The 18,418-nt window shown below is 39.8% G+C and overlaps 1 protein-coding gene across 16 annotated transcripts in view; it reads left to right on the top strand.

The window, feature by feature from the left end:
• The window catches only part of wnk1b (WNK lysine deficient protein kinase 1b), a 78,239-nt gene that overhangs the window by 26,232 nt on the left and 33,589 nt on the right, over positions 1-18,418 (top strand). For all 16 annotated transcript variants that reach the window (XM_079870254.1, XM_079870240.1, XM_079870250.1 and 13 more), the window contains exons 3-5: positions 11,492-11,664; positions 14,034-14,254; positions 15,801-15,958. In XM_079870254.1, coding sequence (XP_079726380.1) covers positions 11,492-11,664; positions 14,034-14,254; positions 15,801-15,958 — 552 coding nt within the window. The remainder of the gene's footprint in view (positions 1-11,491; positions 11,665-14,033; positions 14,255-15,800; positions 15,959-18,418) is intronic.

Consider the following 18,418-nt stretch of genomic DNA (forward strand, 5'->3'; position numbering starts at 1 on the left):
TGGAGATCTCATTGTAATTCTTTATGAATGTTTTTTTTTTTTGTGAATCTCTTTACACTTATTTGTGGATCATAATCTATTTGTGTGGAATAAAGGAACGTCTCTAAGCCCATATTTGGTGGTGAAGAACGCTCATATGGAATAGTTTAACCGTGGCCGAAATGTAACAGGAGCATGTTACAGTGGTCCAAACCAAATCTTCTGCTAAAGATCTTCAAATTTTGGCCTGCTGCTGCTTATTAGATATCATTCGATGAGGTTATGCATTAGAGACTGACCCAGTGCAAATATGTGGGTATCAGTTTGCTTCATTAAACATCAAATTAGCTTTACTCCTTAATTTGGTGACTATCATGTAACAAACTTTAAACTGTACAATATGTAGGCCAAAAAAAGAAAAGAAAAGCCTCAGAAAAAAGTAGAGAAAGTCATCACTGTTCCAAGTTGAATGTTATTACTCCCTCTCTTTCTGACTCAAGACCTCATTTGCTTGGTCTCTATGAAATGTGTACTTATAGAGGCTGCAGCATTTAAAGTGCAGAGGATGCTATGCACTAAAACATTTTTTCCCATCTTGCAGTGCATATAATCCCTGTATCATTGAGGGGGCGCATGTGCTGTGCTGTAAAAGGCTTTTGAGAGTGTGGAGGTGTACAGAGCGAAGAACAAAGCCAAGACCTACTTTATCCTTTTATATCTCCCTTTGGGTTGGTGGGGATTATGACTGGCTCTATGGACAGTATAGGTTGTGAGCTTTAAATATGAGTGGGCCTCACATTTGACAGTAAGGGCATATTTTATGGGTAGAGTATTTAATGAAATCTGATACTCAATAACCACTTTTAGATTGTTCTGTTTCCTTAAATTGTTAAATTGCTGTTGGAGCAAATGCCGAGTTAAATCACAAGAAGTGAGGAATCATAAAAGCAAAGTTTTTCACAAAAATGAAAACTCTGTTTTTATTTACTCACCTTCATGTTGTTCCAAAACTGTTTTTGTCCATACAATGAAAGTTAGTGGGATCTAAAACATCATTGGACCCCATTGGCTTTAATTGTATGGACAAAAACAATTCAAATGGTGGGTGAACTATCCCTTTAGTTCCTTGTTTAATATTTTGGTTCATAACACAATCGATTGTGCTTTGCAGCAGCAGTCGTGAATGTCACCGTAACCTGCATATTTAGTGTATTTTCCTGTCTAGCCTTGGATTATTCTGAATTGCTTATTTCTGAACAGGGATTTATTAAGCAACAGTGATCAACATACCAGCCTGTCCACCATTTTGGTCATTATAGTGGCATTCTGAAAACTCGACTACATCTTTTAAGGTGATTTTGTTTCATTAGTACTGTATGACAAGCGGACCATTGTCACATAAATGGATTGTTTGTCTGAGGTCAATTTGTGACAAATAAAAAATAAGCCTTTATATTGATTAGAAGCAGCTTTATCATGGATCATAGAGGCTAGAGTTCAATATGCAGATAAGCCAACACATTCCCATGGCGATCATAGGATTATAGGATTTGAAATGTCTCTGAAGTTCCGGAAATCTCTCATTTTTGATATCTTACTAATTATTGTAGAAATGCAGACGTATGACCTAAGATCTTAGTGTTTCCGTGTCTCCCAACTTTTTTGACTTGTTAAAAATATATTTTAATGCGTTTGGTCTAGTTGTGGCGTGATCCGCCCCATTACCCAACTTTTTGTGTTGTGATTTAGTAGCTGTGTCACACCAAACATTTCAACCGAGTGAAATATTGAGCATAAAAACCTCAGGAAAAAATCGAGACTGTCACTCCAAACTCCCTTCGACATTCACACCATGCACCCCTGTCTAAGGCCTGCTTTTATTTCAATGGAAGATGGATTGGGCCATGGGGATTGGAAGGGGAGTGAGTCCAGAAATCAAGAAGGACTGTTGTTGTAGCAGACGACATGCAGGTTTTCAGTAAATGTCTGGTCTGCCTGCAGAACAATGGTGCCTGTCTCTGGGTGACACTAGACTGCTGTGTGCTTGGCTCTGACGGAGAGCACATCACCTCCTGACCTCACAGACCAAAGCCTGTGACAGGCAGCTAGATGCACTGAAGATGTGCCTTGTCGCTCTGACCCACATAGCAGGCCACACAGTGCTCAGGGACACATGGATCTGGTTCAAAGCGAGACCATGAAAGGGCCTTATTTTAGCTGCTCTCCTTGTCTTGATTCATCTCTGTCTCACTCTCTTTTTTTCTCCTTTGCATTCTTTTGTCCCCCTGTATTGTTCTGTTTATTTATAGCTTCAGTTATACTCTGAGCTAGTTTAGTCTTACCTTTTTTTTTGCATGTTGGATGAAGTCAAGGTTGTACTGGATGTGGGTATCCATCCTGCATCATATTGGCTGAGATTCCACCTTTAGAGTCAGAATATAAATGCTCTGCTCATAAAGATGCTCTCTCTAAAGCTGATGACAATCTGTATTTGAATTTTATAATGGAAAAAAGCCATTACTGACCTGGTCAGTGCCCGGTGCAAATTAATTTAGAGAATAGAAACACTTAAAAGGTAAATGTCATCATATCAGTTAGAGAATCTTGCTGGCTCCCAAACAATGAGCCTAATAAATTATTCATTGGGGAAATTATTATTTGAATGTTAGTAGACATACATCTGATTGGTGTCTAGTGAAATGACCATAAAACAGCCTCATTGTAAAGGTTTTTCATTTCAAATAGTTGTTCAGAGAACAACCATTTGTCAGAGGTAGAGCATCTGGAATTCCCCAGAAGACCCTCAACTTGACCTGGAAACTTAACTAACTTTAACAGCCCTATTCGCACTGGATTAGTATTATCTGGAGACCACGTGTGATTTAGAAATTACCCACCCACATCTGTTTTTCTTGTGGCGCATTCATTTCACACGGGATAAGTGAAACCTGTGATTTTACTTGAATTTACTGACTTATCTCCCATATATGATGTCAATAGGCTATTGCTTGGAAATATCTTGTCGTTATAGGTCTAGCTGTATGATATAACATAAACAGAAGAATGTTCCTTACCGCATGCTGCTATACATGTCATTTATCCCCATAATCATTCTTTTTGTTTTTGCTTTCTCTTTCTGCAAATTGTATAGTTGTATGGTGTATAGCGATATGACCCAGCACCCAAAATACTATCAAAACACTCCAACGCAGCCTCCATTCTTCATGAAAGATGGATAAAGAAGCACACAGGAAACAAAAACCTTGAAAAAATTATATATGACCCCGCCAAATCACAGAGATGCCGATTCGCACGGGACTAATATTATCACAGGACCTCGGTGTTCGCCGAAATATGGTAGGTCATTTGCGGGGGAATTTTTACTTAACAAATTATAGACATGACCGATTCGCACAGGATTAAGATCATAGATAACCTCCGCAATTATTACAAATGACTAGAGGTCACCAGGTAATACTTACCCCCGTGCGAATAGGGTTTAAGACAACTGAAATGTTCATTATAAGACCATCGAATTATAAACCTCATGCTCTCTACCAAATCACCCTGGGGGGTGAGCTGTAGTTCCCAGCAATTAGGTCACACTGAACACATGGTGCTGGTTCTAAACAGTCTGTTATGTGCTGATTGATGGCAATTCTTTGGGTTTGTGAGAAAGAATATCAAGGTTTAGTTTTTCTTCTCTAATTGGGGTCCAACATTTGCTGCCTGTTTTAGATCTAGGTCTTGGTTTTTGCAGTAAGTTCAGTGCTGTTTGAAGGAACAACTGTTCATTCGTTCTTATTTAAAGCAGATGCCTGACTGTTGCACTTTTACTTTTTCATTTCCTCTGTCATTTCTCTTCTCTGTAAACCCCTCAGGACCTCTGTGGCTTGACGACTCGATCGGCACTGAGACTCCATAGGAGGTTATCAGAAACGCTGCTTGCAGGGCAAAGCAATCACTGCTGAGCACAAGCAGCACTGCTGTGCTTCTTTTACCCAATCAAGTGGACTTTTTGCTTATGAAGGATTCTACACTTCTAACGTTTCTTTCCCTGAAGTCCACTTATAATGTTAGTTGTGATTATCTTTTGCATGATCATTTTCCACCCATTCTGTAACCCTTAGAATTGAACAGTCTAAATTGTGGCTTTTAAAGCTTCGATTTGTAAATAACCTTGACTCATGATTGTCTAACCTCCAGGGAATGGCTTAATGAGTTCATGCTGTTGTTCTTAAGGACTGGTTAAGTTGATAAATACTGAATGGCTATTGATATGTAGTTATTATGAGATATGATTGCCCATATATAAATATCATTATCCCTTCAGAATTCAGGTAATGTGCTCATGATTTTCATGATGGTGTCTGAATAACCAATATTTGCATTGGGGATCAAATGAAGATCCACCGCTATGCTCATCATGCCAGAATCCAAAAAATCCTGTTTTGTCCCCTTTAATAACACCCACACCCCCTTGTGTTTCTCAGTGTATAGGTCAAAAGTGTGGACATTTTCTGTAACACACTTCGTATGGAGCGAAGGACTTCAAAAGAACAGTAGGGAATACGCAGAGCAGTCCTAAATGGTTGTCTTTGGTTAATGAGAAGGCATGAGTTGCGTCAGTTGGGAAATTTGAACCAATGACCTGGACTTGATGTGACTTGATGTGAGTGGGAGATCCAGTAAACATTTTCCTCTCGTAAACAAATCGCCAACATCTTTTTTTTAAATAGGGAGGTGGAAATAACTTGATTTAATTCTTGCAACACAAACAATACTTTATTATAGGATTGTTGCCTATTATTAGATATTTTCCTTAAATAGCTGCAACAGACAGAACTGTGATTTCTGCTTTAATGGATTTTCATGCGTCTTTGAACCTGCAGACAGAAAACAGGGCATGCACTGATTCAGACTGTTCCAATGTCAAATGAAAGTCTTATGATGTTTACAATAGTTTGCAACAGCGAGAGTGCAGCAGTCATGAGAGAAGTCATTGGCTGAGCCTGTATAACTGGCTCATTTTTAAACCCATGATCAGTCGTCCGTTTGGCTCTGAAACACCCAGAAGGCTCCATGTTGAACCTCTGCCCTTTTCCCACTTTATCAAGTAAACATGCAAAACAAAGACGGTGCATACAGTATATGCCTAGTGGATGTGGTTCATACTTGTTTTGATTTATTTAATTCCTTTCATGGCCATTACTAAGTGCTGCTGGGAAATGGAGCACAGGCTTTCAGGCAGTCATGTGATGCAGTCTGTCCATCAGCCGGGTTGCTCATACAGTTATCAAGCACATCACAGCAGCTAAGCTGATTATTCCTTCACTCAGTCCATGCACATTAATAGACCCACATTTTTAACCTCTTTGAGGTGCAGAGTGTATTGTTGTCGTTTCCTATCATCTGGCTTTCTTGGTGTAGACTATTTGGTGAATAGATTTGGTTTGGTATTTTATATCCACTGTCTACTAGATGCCCCAGCACACTATGGAGGAGCAGGGGAGGGGTGGTAAGATGGTATTTTTAGAATCACTGTTTGACTGGCGCCCGTGTTTGTGAAATATGAATCCTGTGGAGATTGCAGGGAATGAGGTCCCCCTGGAGGACAGAATCTTTGTCTTTCCATTAACTCAGACTAAGTGCTCTGCATGCCCACAATCACTTCAGAAAGTACACCGGTGAATAATGAAGCTTGACTCCTTGGTGATTGCTAGAGGAAGGCCACAAAAATACTCTATGCAAGTATGCATATGCTTGGCAAACATATTGCATGTACACATGCATACTTAACATGAATTCCTGCATTACTGTGGTGGTAACAAAACTCGAAGATGGGGGGATAGATTTCAAATGCCATTAAATCGCCATTTGTTATAATGCTGACTGCTTAAATAACTTGCTCACTGAGATTCCCATTGAACTAGGGCTCTTCAACCTTTTGCAGGCCACTGACCCCTTTGTCAAAGAAACTGAGCTAAGATTTAATAAAATTGAGTGTTGTATTTTACAAAACACTAAGTCGGCTGAACTCAAATAAATCAGTTACATCATCAAATTCAACTTTGAGTAATATTTGAGTGAGATTAACTCATTTAAGTTAATTTTACTGTTCAGTTTTACAGTATATCATATAAATGTATTCACATTGTTTATAATGATGCTTACATTGTAAAGCCGTTAAAATAATCGTTAGTCATGAACAGATTCTTCAGATTACTTTTTAATATAGCTATTTTTAAGGTTGACTTAATATATTATCTGAAACATTTTGAAATGCAACTGTGCCTGCTTTTGCTTTATTTTCCTTCCATAGAATATGCTTTGTCCTTTGTTCTCCAATTTTCTACCTCCTTAAACCCTCACACGTCAATGCAAAAAGCACACACTTGCTCACTTTGCTGTGCATCTGGCCCGACTGCAAAACAAGAGGCCCAAAACAAGGTTCTTCAGCTTCGATCCCATTATTGTGGAAAAGTACTGTCACAGATATGGATTTGTGTTCCTAGAAACCAGGGCCTGGAGCCAGTCACCCCCCCCCCCCCCCCCCCCCACACCCCGTTCTTTTTTTGGCATGAGATTGGACAGATGTGACACATTACAGTGCAAGCGTAACTGAGGATGTGGTCTTCATTCTGTGCTGTTAGCATACTCTGAATAAGGATTAGCTGTTTTAAATGAACATGAAATAGAGAAATGGATGAGAGATGCATATGAAAAGCAGCTGTTTGTTCTGTAAACTGTTTGGGAAGTTCCCCTGCTGAAGTGAACTTTAGCATGGGCCGTCAGGCCGTGTTTAAAAAGATGTGTTTGCGGCCTGATGCGAATCATTAGATCTGTAGCCTGAGACACAGAGCTCAGCAGCTGTCTGTGCTCAGAGACCTAACACTTCCTCCTATGGCTGTGAAAATGAGCTTATGGGGGGCTGTAGGCTATGTTTTGCCGGTTACAACAAACCCTTTCAGTTAAGAAAACCCTTATTGATAATACCTGTGCAATTATAACTAAAACTTTTCTTAACTCAAGTCGTTTTTTGCAACTGGGCTGCAAATTCATTCTGCTTAGTAGTATTCTACCAAGAACTTGGTTGGCCACATTTTTCTACTCTTTTTTTTTTTTTTTAAGAATTTGAATATTACTAATTTAATTTTACTCTGTTGTTTGCCTTTAGACACCTACAGTAGCTGGACACTCGTTCAGATCATTAATAATAATAATAATAGAACATTTTATTTATTTGGCGCCTTTCTGGACACTCAAGGTCGCCTCGATTCAAAGTGCTTCATCAGTTTATGAAGTAAACTTTCTTTTCTCTCCCAATATGCTCATACTATCTCCCTTGCACAAGGTTAACCCAGGAGGTTACACTGCAAATAATAATTTTATGTCACTTTGACAGATTGGGTTGTAAATCATTTATAATTTATTCAAAGCATTTTCAGTATTTCTTACAGTATTTATTTGACTAATTTTAAACATGTATTTATTATTATTGTTATTATATATTTAAATATATTTATTTAAATGCCTTTCCTAATTTAAGTAGGCTTATTTAACTAACGTGAAAAATTCATTTATATATTAATTTCTTTTTCAATGTGGCATTGACAAAGAAAATGACAAAGCATTTAAATCTGTAAATGTTAATAGAATTTAGTAAATGACAAATTTTCTTTTCGGTACACACAACCTCTATTTGGACCCAAGCATCGCCTGACCCATTGCGCACCTGGTAACCATCCCAGAGTTCAGGAGCCTCTAGTTTTATCTGTAACTGTTGAGGTGCACCGTTTGCTGAAGCCAGCTCTTATCTCGCAGAGCTTTGATCTACCGTTTGCTCCATTCCCCACTGGCATTGCCTGCGCGAATGCTATGCAACCCGCTAGGCATGAGTCATGCCAATCCGTTTTATTTGCCTTTTTACAAATGCAAATCTCAGGGGTTATTCAAGTGCGCTGTTATTCAGAGGCGACTCTCACAGCTGCCTCTTTCTCAGCCAGATTCGATCTCCTGATTGAAATGACGTTCGATTTGCTCTTACTACATATTCAGTCCAGCTCTGTGATGTGGTCGAAGCTGCTTTGATCCAGTTCTCGCCACATCCATGGGCGTCTTATTGCACCATGTTGTGCACCCAGACAACTTCTGGGAAAACGCTGTCAGGTGAGAGACTCCCATCTGCATCGCTGCTGCTTGGCAAGCCAAACACTACATGTCACACATTACTCTGTAGAAATAGCACTGCAGTAAAAAAAAAAAAAAGGAAAAAAAACCTCAGCCTTTTGAGAAATACAGAGCAGCTCTGTGCTGATTCAATTTCAAGAGTTGGCATTGCATCCATTATCATTATTGTATTATCATTAGGCTTATTTTCTCAGAAAAGAGCAGGGGTGAGTTTTCTAGAAAGGCTCACTGCTGTATCTGGTTACTGCAGTATTTTCTGGGTTGTTTACAGACAGGAGGGCACCGCAGCTGCGTTTATCTCCATGCCAGGCCAGAGGTGTAGATTTTTGTGTGCGCGACAGTCGAGTAAACAGCTGATTGTTCACTGAACTGTCTGTGCACAAGGTCACGTGACTGGCTAAGCAGAACTAGAGATAAAAGCTGACCTGTTTGCCTGTGAGTTAGTTAATAGATAAGAAGGGCATATGTGCGGTCTCTTTTACGCCCACATACCCTACTGTTCAAAAGTTTAAAAGAATGTTGTTTTTTTAACAAAATTGATGCTTCTTTTTACAGAAGCAGAATTCAGTCAACATTGAGTAAAAAACATTTACTTATGTTGCTAATTATTATTGAAATTGCTTTTTTATAATTCAAAGGCCCCTTTTCAAATGCCAGTCTGCTAAGAAAATATTCGGATATTCTCCGCTTTAAAATAGTAATTACTGTAAACATGGGTATCTTGGGTTTAAACAGTACTTGCAAGGGCTTCCTTGTCTAATTTGGCTGTGTATATAGTAGCGTACAGTATGTTGTCTGTTTAAGCTGTGTTTACTCTTGTAACCAAAACCTCAATTATTTGCATCACATGATTGAGAAGAGCACAAGCACCTGTGTTTTTATTTTGAGAAACGGGGTGCTAAAATTTATGCTTGTGGTTTGCCAAGACAAGTGTGCATGAGGTGCCAAAGTTAAACGCATCACTTCCCCCTCTCTCTATCTCTCTATCTCTCTCTCTCTCTGTCGCACACTCACCCACTCACTCACACTTGTTTATCCTTCCTGTGTCTTGTCAGCAAGAAAAACCTCCATTTAAGTTGCAATTATTGACTTTTTCCATTTTTTTTCACTCCAGACAAAAAGAGAGGCTAGCAAAGAGGCTGCAAACCCCTGCATGCTACAGAAGACCTCTTCCTTTGTCCTCCATTATCAGACATTGATTAGATTAACTACTGACACAGTGAGATGGAAAATAAGATGGCCTCTGTTTGCAGAGAGCAGACACCGATCACAACCTTCCTTAAAGTTTGGCCTTTGAATGTAATCTATGGGCCCAAAATCATACTATATGCAAGTACATGAATGCTTCCAAGCTCAGTTTTGCACCACGGTGGCTACCTATAGCAGGCGTTAGCATGAACTGTCTTCTTCTGCAGTAATTTTTCTCTTTCATGTCAACTGCTGTCATGGTAAAAGTAAAAGTTTGAAGAGAATCTTGTTGAGTAAGTCAGTTAAAGTCAGTTGAACTGTCACCATTTTTATTGCTAACTGCTACTTGAATACCACATCAGTAGGCAAGTTCGCGCAACAGGAATGCATGCTTGCATTGGCCAAGCATTTGCATTTGTAAGTATGTATTTTTCAGTGTTTTCTCACACTGAGTCGCTCCATCATGTTTCCTTTCTAATCTCATTGCACCCCAGTCAATAAAGTTTACCCTTTCATTCCCATATCTATGGCTGTATCCCTTTTGTTTCTCTCCACTACCTCCTTCCCACCAGAATGGTTCGCGTTCTGGAGCTAGAGCCTGTTCTTAGCCAGACAAACTAGAGCCTGTTGCAAACCGGCTGGTTTTTTTTTTTCCCACAAACTAGAAAAAATGGACGGTGACGTAATGCTTCTAAGTGTTGTTTACCTGACTATAACCAGTGTGAAAATAAACACTTTTGATCTTGGTGTTTGTGCAGGAAACAAGTGCATCACCTGGAGTGATTCTAGTGTACCTGCAGCTCTCAAATAAGCTGCAGGTACTTACAGTGCCAGTGTAGAGTAACATTATTACATTTATCAACAAGACCACCATAGACAGCATCAGCATTTCTCCCCTACTCCCTGGCTCCATTCGAGAACGCCAGAGTTGAGCCGATCCTTCTGGCCTGGAACTCCCTTTCATGCGTTGGAAACGTGTGGAACGGTTCAAGAATTGGAACTGACCTGGAATCCGCACACAAACCATGTTGGTGGAAAAGCGCTTTGTGTCTGTACACTCTCTCTACTGTCCTTTGGGATTAGTGGTACTTAATGGGATGCAGATGCCTGCTGCTAGTGCGGTTGTTAGTTTGGGAAGCAAATGAGTGTGTCTGCATTAATGTGGAGAAAGAATGCCACCATCAGCATTCTAGAATGGTGGCACATCAGTGACACCAAATAGACTGGTTGCAGATAGCCAGGGAATCTATGTCCTCATGCACTGAACTTTTATGTATAGCTTTTATAAGATGCATGTTGCAATTTGCCGCCAGGTATGCAGGGTGACTCTTTCACAGAATGGAATTAGTGCTCACGTAATGCATATGATTTAAGCCCTGGGGTTGTGTAAAAGTAGGCCACAGAAAAGTGGCCTTTTTCCACAAAGTGCCACTGGATTAATTCATCACTGGCGGTTGCTGGAGCAATCATAATAATGATTAATGATTGGGCTTGCACACACTGTTTAAACTGCTGATAAGGGCACAACCTGACCGGAAAGGAACTATGACATCAACGCTTGGATACCCTCATGCACAGGGAGGTGCGTTTCATCCAAAAACCCTGTCTACCTGGCACTGTTCTGATAGGTCAGGCTCTCCTGGATAGAATATCAGAGAAGTTTTTTGAGTAGGTTAGAGAGTCAAGGGAGATGATGTAGTGTCGTTTTCCATGACCGGTCATGTTGAACCTTTTGCACCGTGCTTTGCTGTTTCTTTATCTTATAGGAGCCTTTGGTGTGTGCATGTGTGTGGCCCGTACAGGCATTAAGCACAGGATAAGAGGACCACTTTGTGTTTAAACTAGATGAGTCTTGTCCCCTCCTGTGCTTTATGCCTTGTCTATAGGGGCTCTTTTGGAGGCATGGCAGGAATCGGGGGTCGGGTTACATTATTTGAGGTTGAGTGGACCCCAGTTGAACCGTAGTGGTTGTTCATAAAACCATGGCATCTCATTTAAAGCACATCTGTAATCCTTATCCCTGAGTTTAGAAATTATTAATTACAATAAACGGCTGTTTAATATGGTTTCCATTACATTAAAATGAAGTATGTGGCTAAATGTTTTGTATTTTTTTCTGTTCTTGTCCTTGCAGGATCGGAAGCTGTCGAAATCAGAGCGGCAGCGCTTCAAGGAAGAGGCTGGCATGTTGAAAGGCCTGCAACACCCAAACATTGTGCGTTTTTACGACTCATGGGAGTCGCCTTCCAAAGGCCGCAAGTGCATCGTGCTGGTGACGGAGCTCATGACGTCAGGAACCCTAAAAACGTGTGTAGAATGTGTCTGTTCCACTTTCATATTATATTGTCTGTCCATTATATGTTTGCCTAAAGAATGAATGGTCAGATGCAAAAATCAGCAAATACATGCAATTTATTTTGTTAGTATTGTGGTATTATGTAAAGGATGATTTACTAAGTTTTTTTGTTCTGTCGCATTTGTCTTTTTTTGCAATTTAAAAAGTCCGCTGGGGTTAATATTTTATTGTGGTACTGCATTCAGATGAACAACCTTTTCTCCAGCCAGTTTTCAACACCAGAGTTGTTACCAGAGTGATTGCAGATGAAGAGTGGCATGTCATGTGAGACATGCATTGTGGGTACTGAACAGATGCTGGAGCTTCAGACACATACTGGACCAGCAGCCCCCTCCTGTGGATGTGTGGGCTCTGACATGCACACACAGTTATGAAAACCCACTTAAATACTGATACCTGACTGCAAGACAATAAGGTCATATAATAGAAAGTTATCAGGTTTTCATGCAATATTATGACAAAAAAAAAAAGTTTGACTCATGCACACAAGACATCACTGAGAGAAACTATAAATAATGCAGGAAGATTGATCTATTGAATATAATTGGTTTACTGAATAAATCTGGGTTGTCCTTTTAACATAAGAACATATTAATAAATTTGATTGTAATCATTTGTTGACATGAGTTTCTGGATACAACAAGTCCCTACCAAGATCTATGATCCTCAGAGCCTCAGTTACACTCAATTAGCTATCTTTCACACAGCTCACAGCAACAGGAACACCACTGTTACTGCTAGGAGAGAGAAAGGAGAAAGACAGTGGAGGAGAAATGAGGAAATGAGTGAAAAAGGAAAAATGACAAACAGTGTCAGGCTTGCTTGTTCATCAGCTTTGGCATCCTGGCAATGTGAGGTGTTTGCATGGCTGCTCCTACACCGCAAAGATAAACAGTGATCAAGAGGTCAGGTAGAAATGGAGCGTCCAACAGACATGGCCATGCCTAAACTAGTCTGTGTTCTCGTTTTTGTCTGGGTCGCCAAATACATAACGACTCACTAGAGTTTTGTACCCCTTCCTGTCCTTTTATGTTCACATAAAAGTCCCGGTTCCCTGGTTCGCATTCAAATCCAACATTTAGGACAGAAACATATTCTTCACATGTACATAAAAAGACTTTTCAGATGGAAAAAAAACTAAATCAGATAAATCTGACAATTAAAATTCATAATATTTTCTTGAATGTTTCAGGCCTTAGACTGTTTATGAAGTTCAGAACGATTGTTTTAAATTACTTCAATGTTTCAAGAAGTGCAGAGAGAGTTGTTGGTGTAGCTGGAAAACAGCCTGTTGGGGCCCCCTGGGAGCCACTGGGTGTGTTGAGTGATGAGAAAGTTTTGAATCAGGCTTTGTTGCTCTCTCCTGTATCGCCTCGGGACTTACCCTTGGCTCCGCTCCGACCTGTCAGTCAGCCGCCACACTCCATCAAAGCTGCCCTGTTCCACCACCCACCTCCTCCCATTGGGCAAAGCACTACTCATAGCTCGCTTCAGTCTTACTAAGCAAACTACAGAGCTAATATGTTTACACAGAAACGCTTGACTTGCTATATCTCTTCACATGCTGCCTGCAAAACCAGTTATACTTCATCTGATCTTATGTTATTCGACCATTTTTCTATTACTATGAGAAGCAGAAAAGGAAGAGGAAAGGATCATATTTTGAAGTCACTGTTACGATCATCCGTAAACAGATGTTTCTTTAGAAAATTCACTTATCTGATTCTTCTCAAGACATGTGACATCCCCATAACAAATGAGTATACGTTCTGTTTTGCTTGTGAGCTTGTGCCCATCTTCACCTAGGAACTGGGCGCCTGAACTGAGTAGATTGTTGTAATGAGGATTACAAGGCCAAATCCAGGCTATGGCTTGGCTCAAAGATTTGATTAGGCCAAGCTAATCTATCGAAAGTGCTGTACTGCCCTCCTCACCCTGTTGTCCTCTCTTTTATCTGGGACTTTCTCTTTCTCACAGAAGAGAATACAGTTGTCGAAATGGATGCTTCCAGACCCAGACCCATCATCGTGAAATAGTTTAATTCTCCCTGATCCTCATATGGGCTGAACTGAGTTCTGATTGAGCTGTTGTTGAGGGGAGAGTTTTCTCATTGATTTTCATTCCATTTATGGTTTCATTGGTTGAAATTTTCCATCCCAGTCATGACCGCCAAAACAGAGAGCTGTAGACACGTATCATCTTCCGTTGAAACATCTGCTGTTTGTTTTTACTCTGTCAAGGTCTTAAACAATATCATTATGGCTGTTCAGTGAAGAAGAACATTGCCCTAATTCTCAACTCTAATCTCTTTGTTCCTCAGGTATCTGAAGCGCTTCAAGGTGATGAAGATAAAGGTTTTGCGGAGCTGGTGCCGACAAATCCTCAAGGGCCTGCACTTCCTCCACACCAGAGCTCCTCCCATCATTCACCGGGACCTTAAGTGTGACAACATCTTCATCACCGGACCCACCGGCTCCGTTAAGATCGGCGATCTGGGCTTGGCCACCCTCAAGCGCTCTTCATTCGCTAAAAGTGTCATAGGTACGACCCAGCGTTCAAACTTTTTTGCTTTCCCCACCTCCCAAGTCAGTTCACCTTGGCTTATACAATTCAAAATGTGTGTCATGTCACTGCTTGTCTTTTCAATGATGAGGTGAAATTGGGAAGGTGGGGCATTTGCAATCAGTTATGCTCAGATATTTAAGGCATGCTGTAGCTCTGAGCTACACTGTTCACCTTAGACCACAGTTTTCCAGGCAGCCAATAACACTAGTTTTAATTATGGGTGGAGATGAGGGAAAACCAGAGGAGAACTTCTTATAAATTGGGGGAACACCTTTAGATCCTGCTGTTTCCCACCTGGAACTAATTGGCCTGTAAATACAACAGGTGAAAACACTTTAAGTTTCCATAAACTCTGGGGTATTTTGGGTAATATATGCCTTGCAAATACCAACAAAGCCACATGGTGGATAATGCTTTGTTAGTAAGTGTGCTATGAGGATTTTTCACATGTGATATTAACAGAATAAACATTTTGGTCTGGAACCTGTGGTCTATAATTATTATAATTCTAGAGATTCTCTTGCTGCCAGTAATGTCAAACATCTTTTTCCAAAGGTTTTCCTGATCGCCTCATCAGGGTTTCCCCCTCTTCCTTTCAGATGGTTTAGATATTGTGATACATTTCTTTCTGGATCCCTTCTCTCTGTTTCCTCCAAAATTTACTTGTTTCCATTTTTTGTTTAGTTTTTTTTTTCTTTTTTCTCTTGGTTTTTGAGAATTTTTTCCTTTTAAGCTGTAGGGCTATAATCTCAGCTGGTCTCACTCCACTGTATGGATTATTTAATGTCCTGCAGTTCAGTAAGTATTCTAAAAAATGGCAAGTAAGAATGGTAAGTCAACAAGCAACCTACCCCAAAAACGGAAATATTTCAAATATGAATCTATATTTTAGCTTGTTTTTCTGTGCAAGGCCTTTTAACGCACGCTAGTGCACGAGAGTCTTTGCTCACTAGCTATGGGCTTGCTCTGTGCATAAACCTACTTAACATTCTCCCATTACAGGCAGAAAGGTGAGTCGGTCATGTGTTTTCCATAACTGTGTTGTTGACATAGATCAAGTTCCATAGCTAGTCGCCCACTGCTGTCCAGTTCCTCATTTAGTGTGTTGGCGGCACAGCCGTGTTGTAAAGATCAACACGGTTTTGAAGGCCATCAATCAGCTCTAAAACTAACCTGCACCAACGCATGTGCGTCTGTCTTATATCAACTTCCTTTTTGCGAGATGACGCTTGGCCGCTTGGTGCACTAGTCTGACGTGCTGACAGAGAAAATCTAAAGGCCTTGCAGAGAAAAACTGGATTCTTTCACTGCTAAATAACTGAGGCCGGTTTTCCCCCTTCCTCTTTTTTTTTTTTTTTGTCCTTTTCTCCATATCTTTTGCTTCCCCTCTTTCTCTCCTCTCAGGGCCGTACGGAGCAACAGTGCCATTGTCCTCCTCCTCTCTCCCTTCCTCTCCCCGGCCCTGCTGGGGTGAGTAGAGATCTCAGGCACTGAGAGTTCTGAATGGTTCTTTTGATTTAAGGTACCCCTGAGTTCATGGCGCCTGAGATGTACGAGGAAAAATACGACGAGTCGGTGGATGTGTACGCCTTCGGAATGTGCATGCTGGAGATGGCAACCTCTGAGTACCCGTACTCCGAGTGTCAGAACCCCGCTCAAATCTATCGCCGAGTCACCAGTGTGAGTACCCTCGCACACCTCTGCTAGCTCTCCATCCCTCTATCATTTTGGGTATTTTTCTCTCTCTCCTTCCGCTATAATCTTCACCAGCTCTGTCATTACGCCCACACATTCCTCAGGCCTCTGCTTATGAAATAATTCAATAAAAGCAGCTTTTTTTGTTGCGCTCACTGAAACCTGCCCACAGCTGGGGGCGTTACACTGCATACGAGATTATGTAAGCAACATTATAACTATGTCAAACAAATACATAGTTTTACACTAGGAGTAGGCGGTATGACCAAAATTGTACTTTTATATCATAATAGCAGTATCACAAGTAAGATTTTTGGAAAGTCTGCATTTATTATGTTCACCAAGACTGCATTTATTTTGTCAAAACACAGTAAAAAAAACTGTAATATTGTGGAAAAATTATTACAATTTAAAATAACTGTTTTCAGTTTGATATATTTGAAAATGCAATTTATTCCTGTGATGGCAAATCTGAATTTTCACTTACTCCAGTCTTCTAACATGCTGATCTGGTGCATAAAAAACATTTCTTATTATAATCAATGTTGAAACCAGATGTGCTGCTTAAACTTTTTGTTGAAACTGTGATATAATTTTTTTTAGGATTCTCTGATGAATAGAGATTTATTTATTTGAGTTATTTGAGCATATATTTGAAATAAAACTCATTTTTAACACTATAAATGTGTTTACCGTCACTTTTGATTTAATGCATCTTGCTGAATAAAAGTATTTCCATAAAAAAAAATGGCCCTCAAACTTTTGAATGGTAGTGTAGTTATTGTTGGACAGACATAAATGGGGGAAAAAAGTTAATATTTTAATATCTATCTGGCAGCGCCTATTTTTGGATAAGCTAGTGAATTAATTATTTTAGAAATAAATTGTATTTAATTTCATTTGATTTTTATTTATTTATTTGTTTTGGAATTTGAGGGATGAAAATCACAAGAAAAAATGTACAATGAACAAAAAAAATAAGTCTGGGATCAGTGCAAAAACTTGAGTTAGAAACAAAAGACTCAACTGTATTACTAACATTATAAAACTGATCATTGTGATTTTAAATTCTGATTGGATGAGCTACTTTCAAAGCTGCTGTTAAAAAACAACAAAAAAATACTCACTTTATGATGCACCACTTAAGATCTTTTTCATTTTTACCAGTTTTCTGTTTGTCATACAGCCCAACCTTATCCCAGACCCACCCAGTAAGATGTAATTGTCGAAAAGTAAAACCGTTGGATATCTGGATGTCTAAGGTTTTTTTTTTTTTTTGCCAGCCGCAATAAAAGATTTAGCTTTAATTAAATCAGCTTTACAGCCGTCACTGATATCAGCTTGTAGTGCGTCATGTGTTGACTTTCCATGAAGTCAGACTCTGGCTCGAACAATCGCTCTCTCCAGCTTTAATGTTATTTGCTTCATGTTTGACTGATTAGTTTCATTTGAAGTCAAAATATTCCACAATTATTTTTTTCAGTTTCTCTGGGATTTATTTATTTCAGACCTCTTTTAAGCCATTGTGATGTAATTCTCATTGAAAGTGGTTAAAATTGTCCATCTATTTATGGATATACAGTACAATGTTGTTGTCAGAACAATCGAGGTTAATGTCCCTGAGAGTACGGCTATATATGAATCCAAGACCATTGTTAGAAGGCTGGAAAAGGCCAGTCATGTTATTGCAGTTTATAAATTGTCAGTTTAAAAATCAGTTTTTCTCTTCTTTGCTGTCCTTTAATATCATTGGCAGAGAGGAGGAGGGAGTATAAGGCAGTCATAAGCTTTTTTATTCTCGTTCAGGTCATTAGGGTGATCATATGATGCTGGAAGTTGAAAATATGATCAGTAGGGGTTGAAAACAACTGGCTAAGGATTGTGGTAAGCCAATAAGGGGTTCACCAGTAGGGAGCAGTACTGATTCTCCATACTGAATCCTGTGTCTATTTGACTGTTTTAGACAACTTTAATGTTTTTGTTAATCAAAACATCAGTTTTCTTGTTGTTTTTATGACCGTAAGTGTATATTTTCACTGCATAACTTGGTAAGAACAGCTCTGGATATAGAAAACGTCCTGAACGCTGGAGTGTAAAAGGTTCTAGAGTGCTTTTGTTTGGTCAACATGGTGGTACAGCAACATTTATTTTGATCAGCAGCACTCTTGAGTCAGGTGTAGAGGTGGTTATCTCTTTCTACCTGTTAGCTTTGGAAAGTGCAGGGTACATCCTATATTTCACCACTCCGGTTTTGTCCAGCTGTCTGGAAAGCTTCCGTCCACCCTGCCTGAAGGCTTTTTAATCTCATGAAATCCAATCGCACATGCACAACAGTTCACTGAGAGAAGCAATTTAAGCTTTACGAAATCAGAAAGCATTTTAAGCTCAGTGGACCCGAGGTTGCCCTTACAGACAGATGCGGGACTTTTCCCATCTCGGCCCAGA

The sequence above is a fragment of the Squalius cephalus genome, assembly GCF_949319135.1.
Source record: "Squalius cephalus genome assembly, chromosome: 4".
Taxonomy (NCBI): domain Eukaryota; kingdom Metazoa; phylum Chordata; class Actinopteri; order Cypriniformes; family Leuciscidae; genus Squalius; species Squalius cephalus.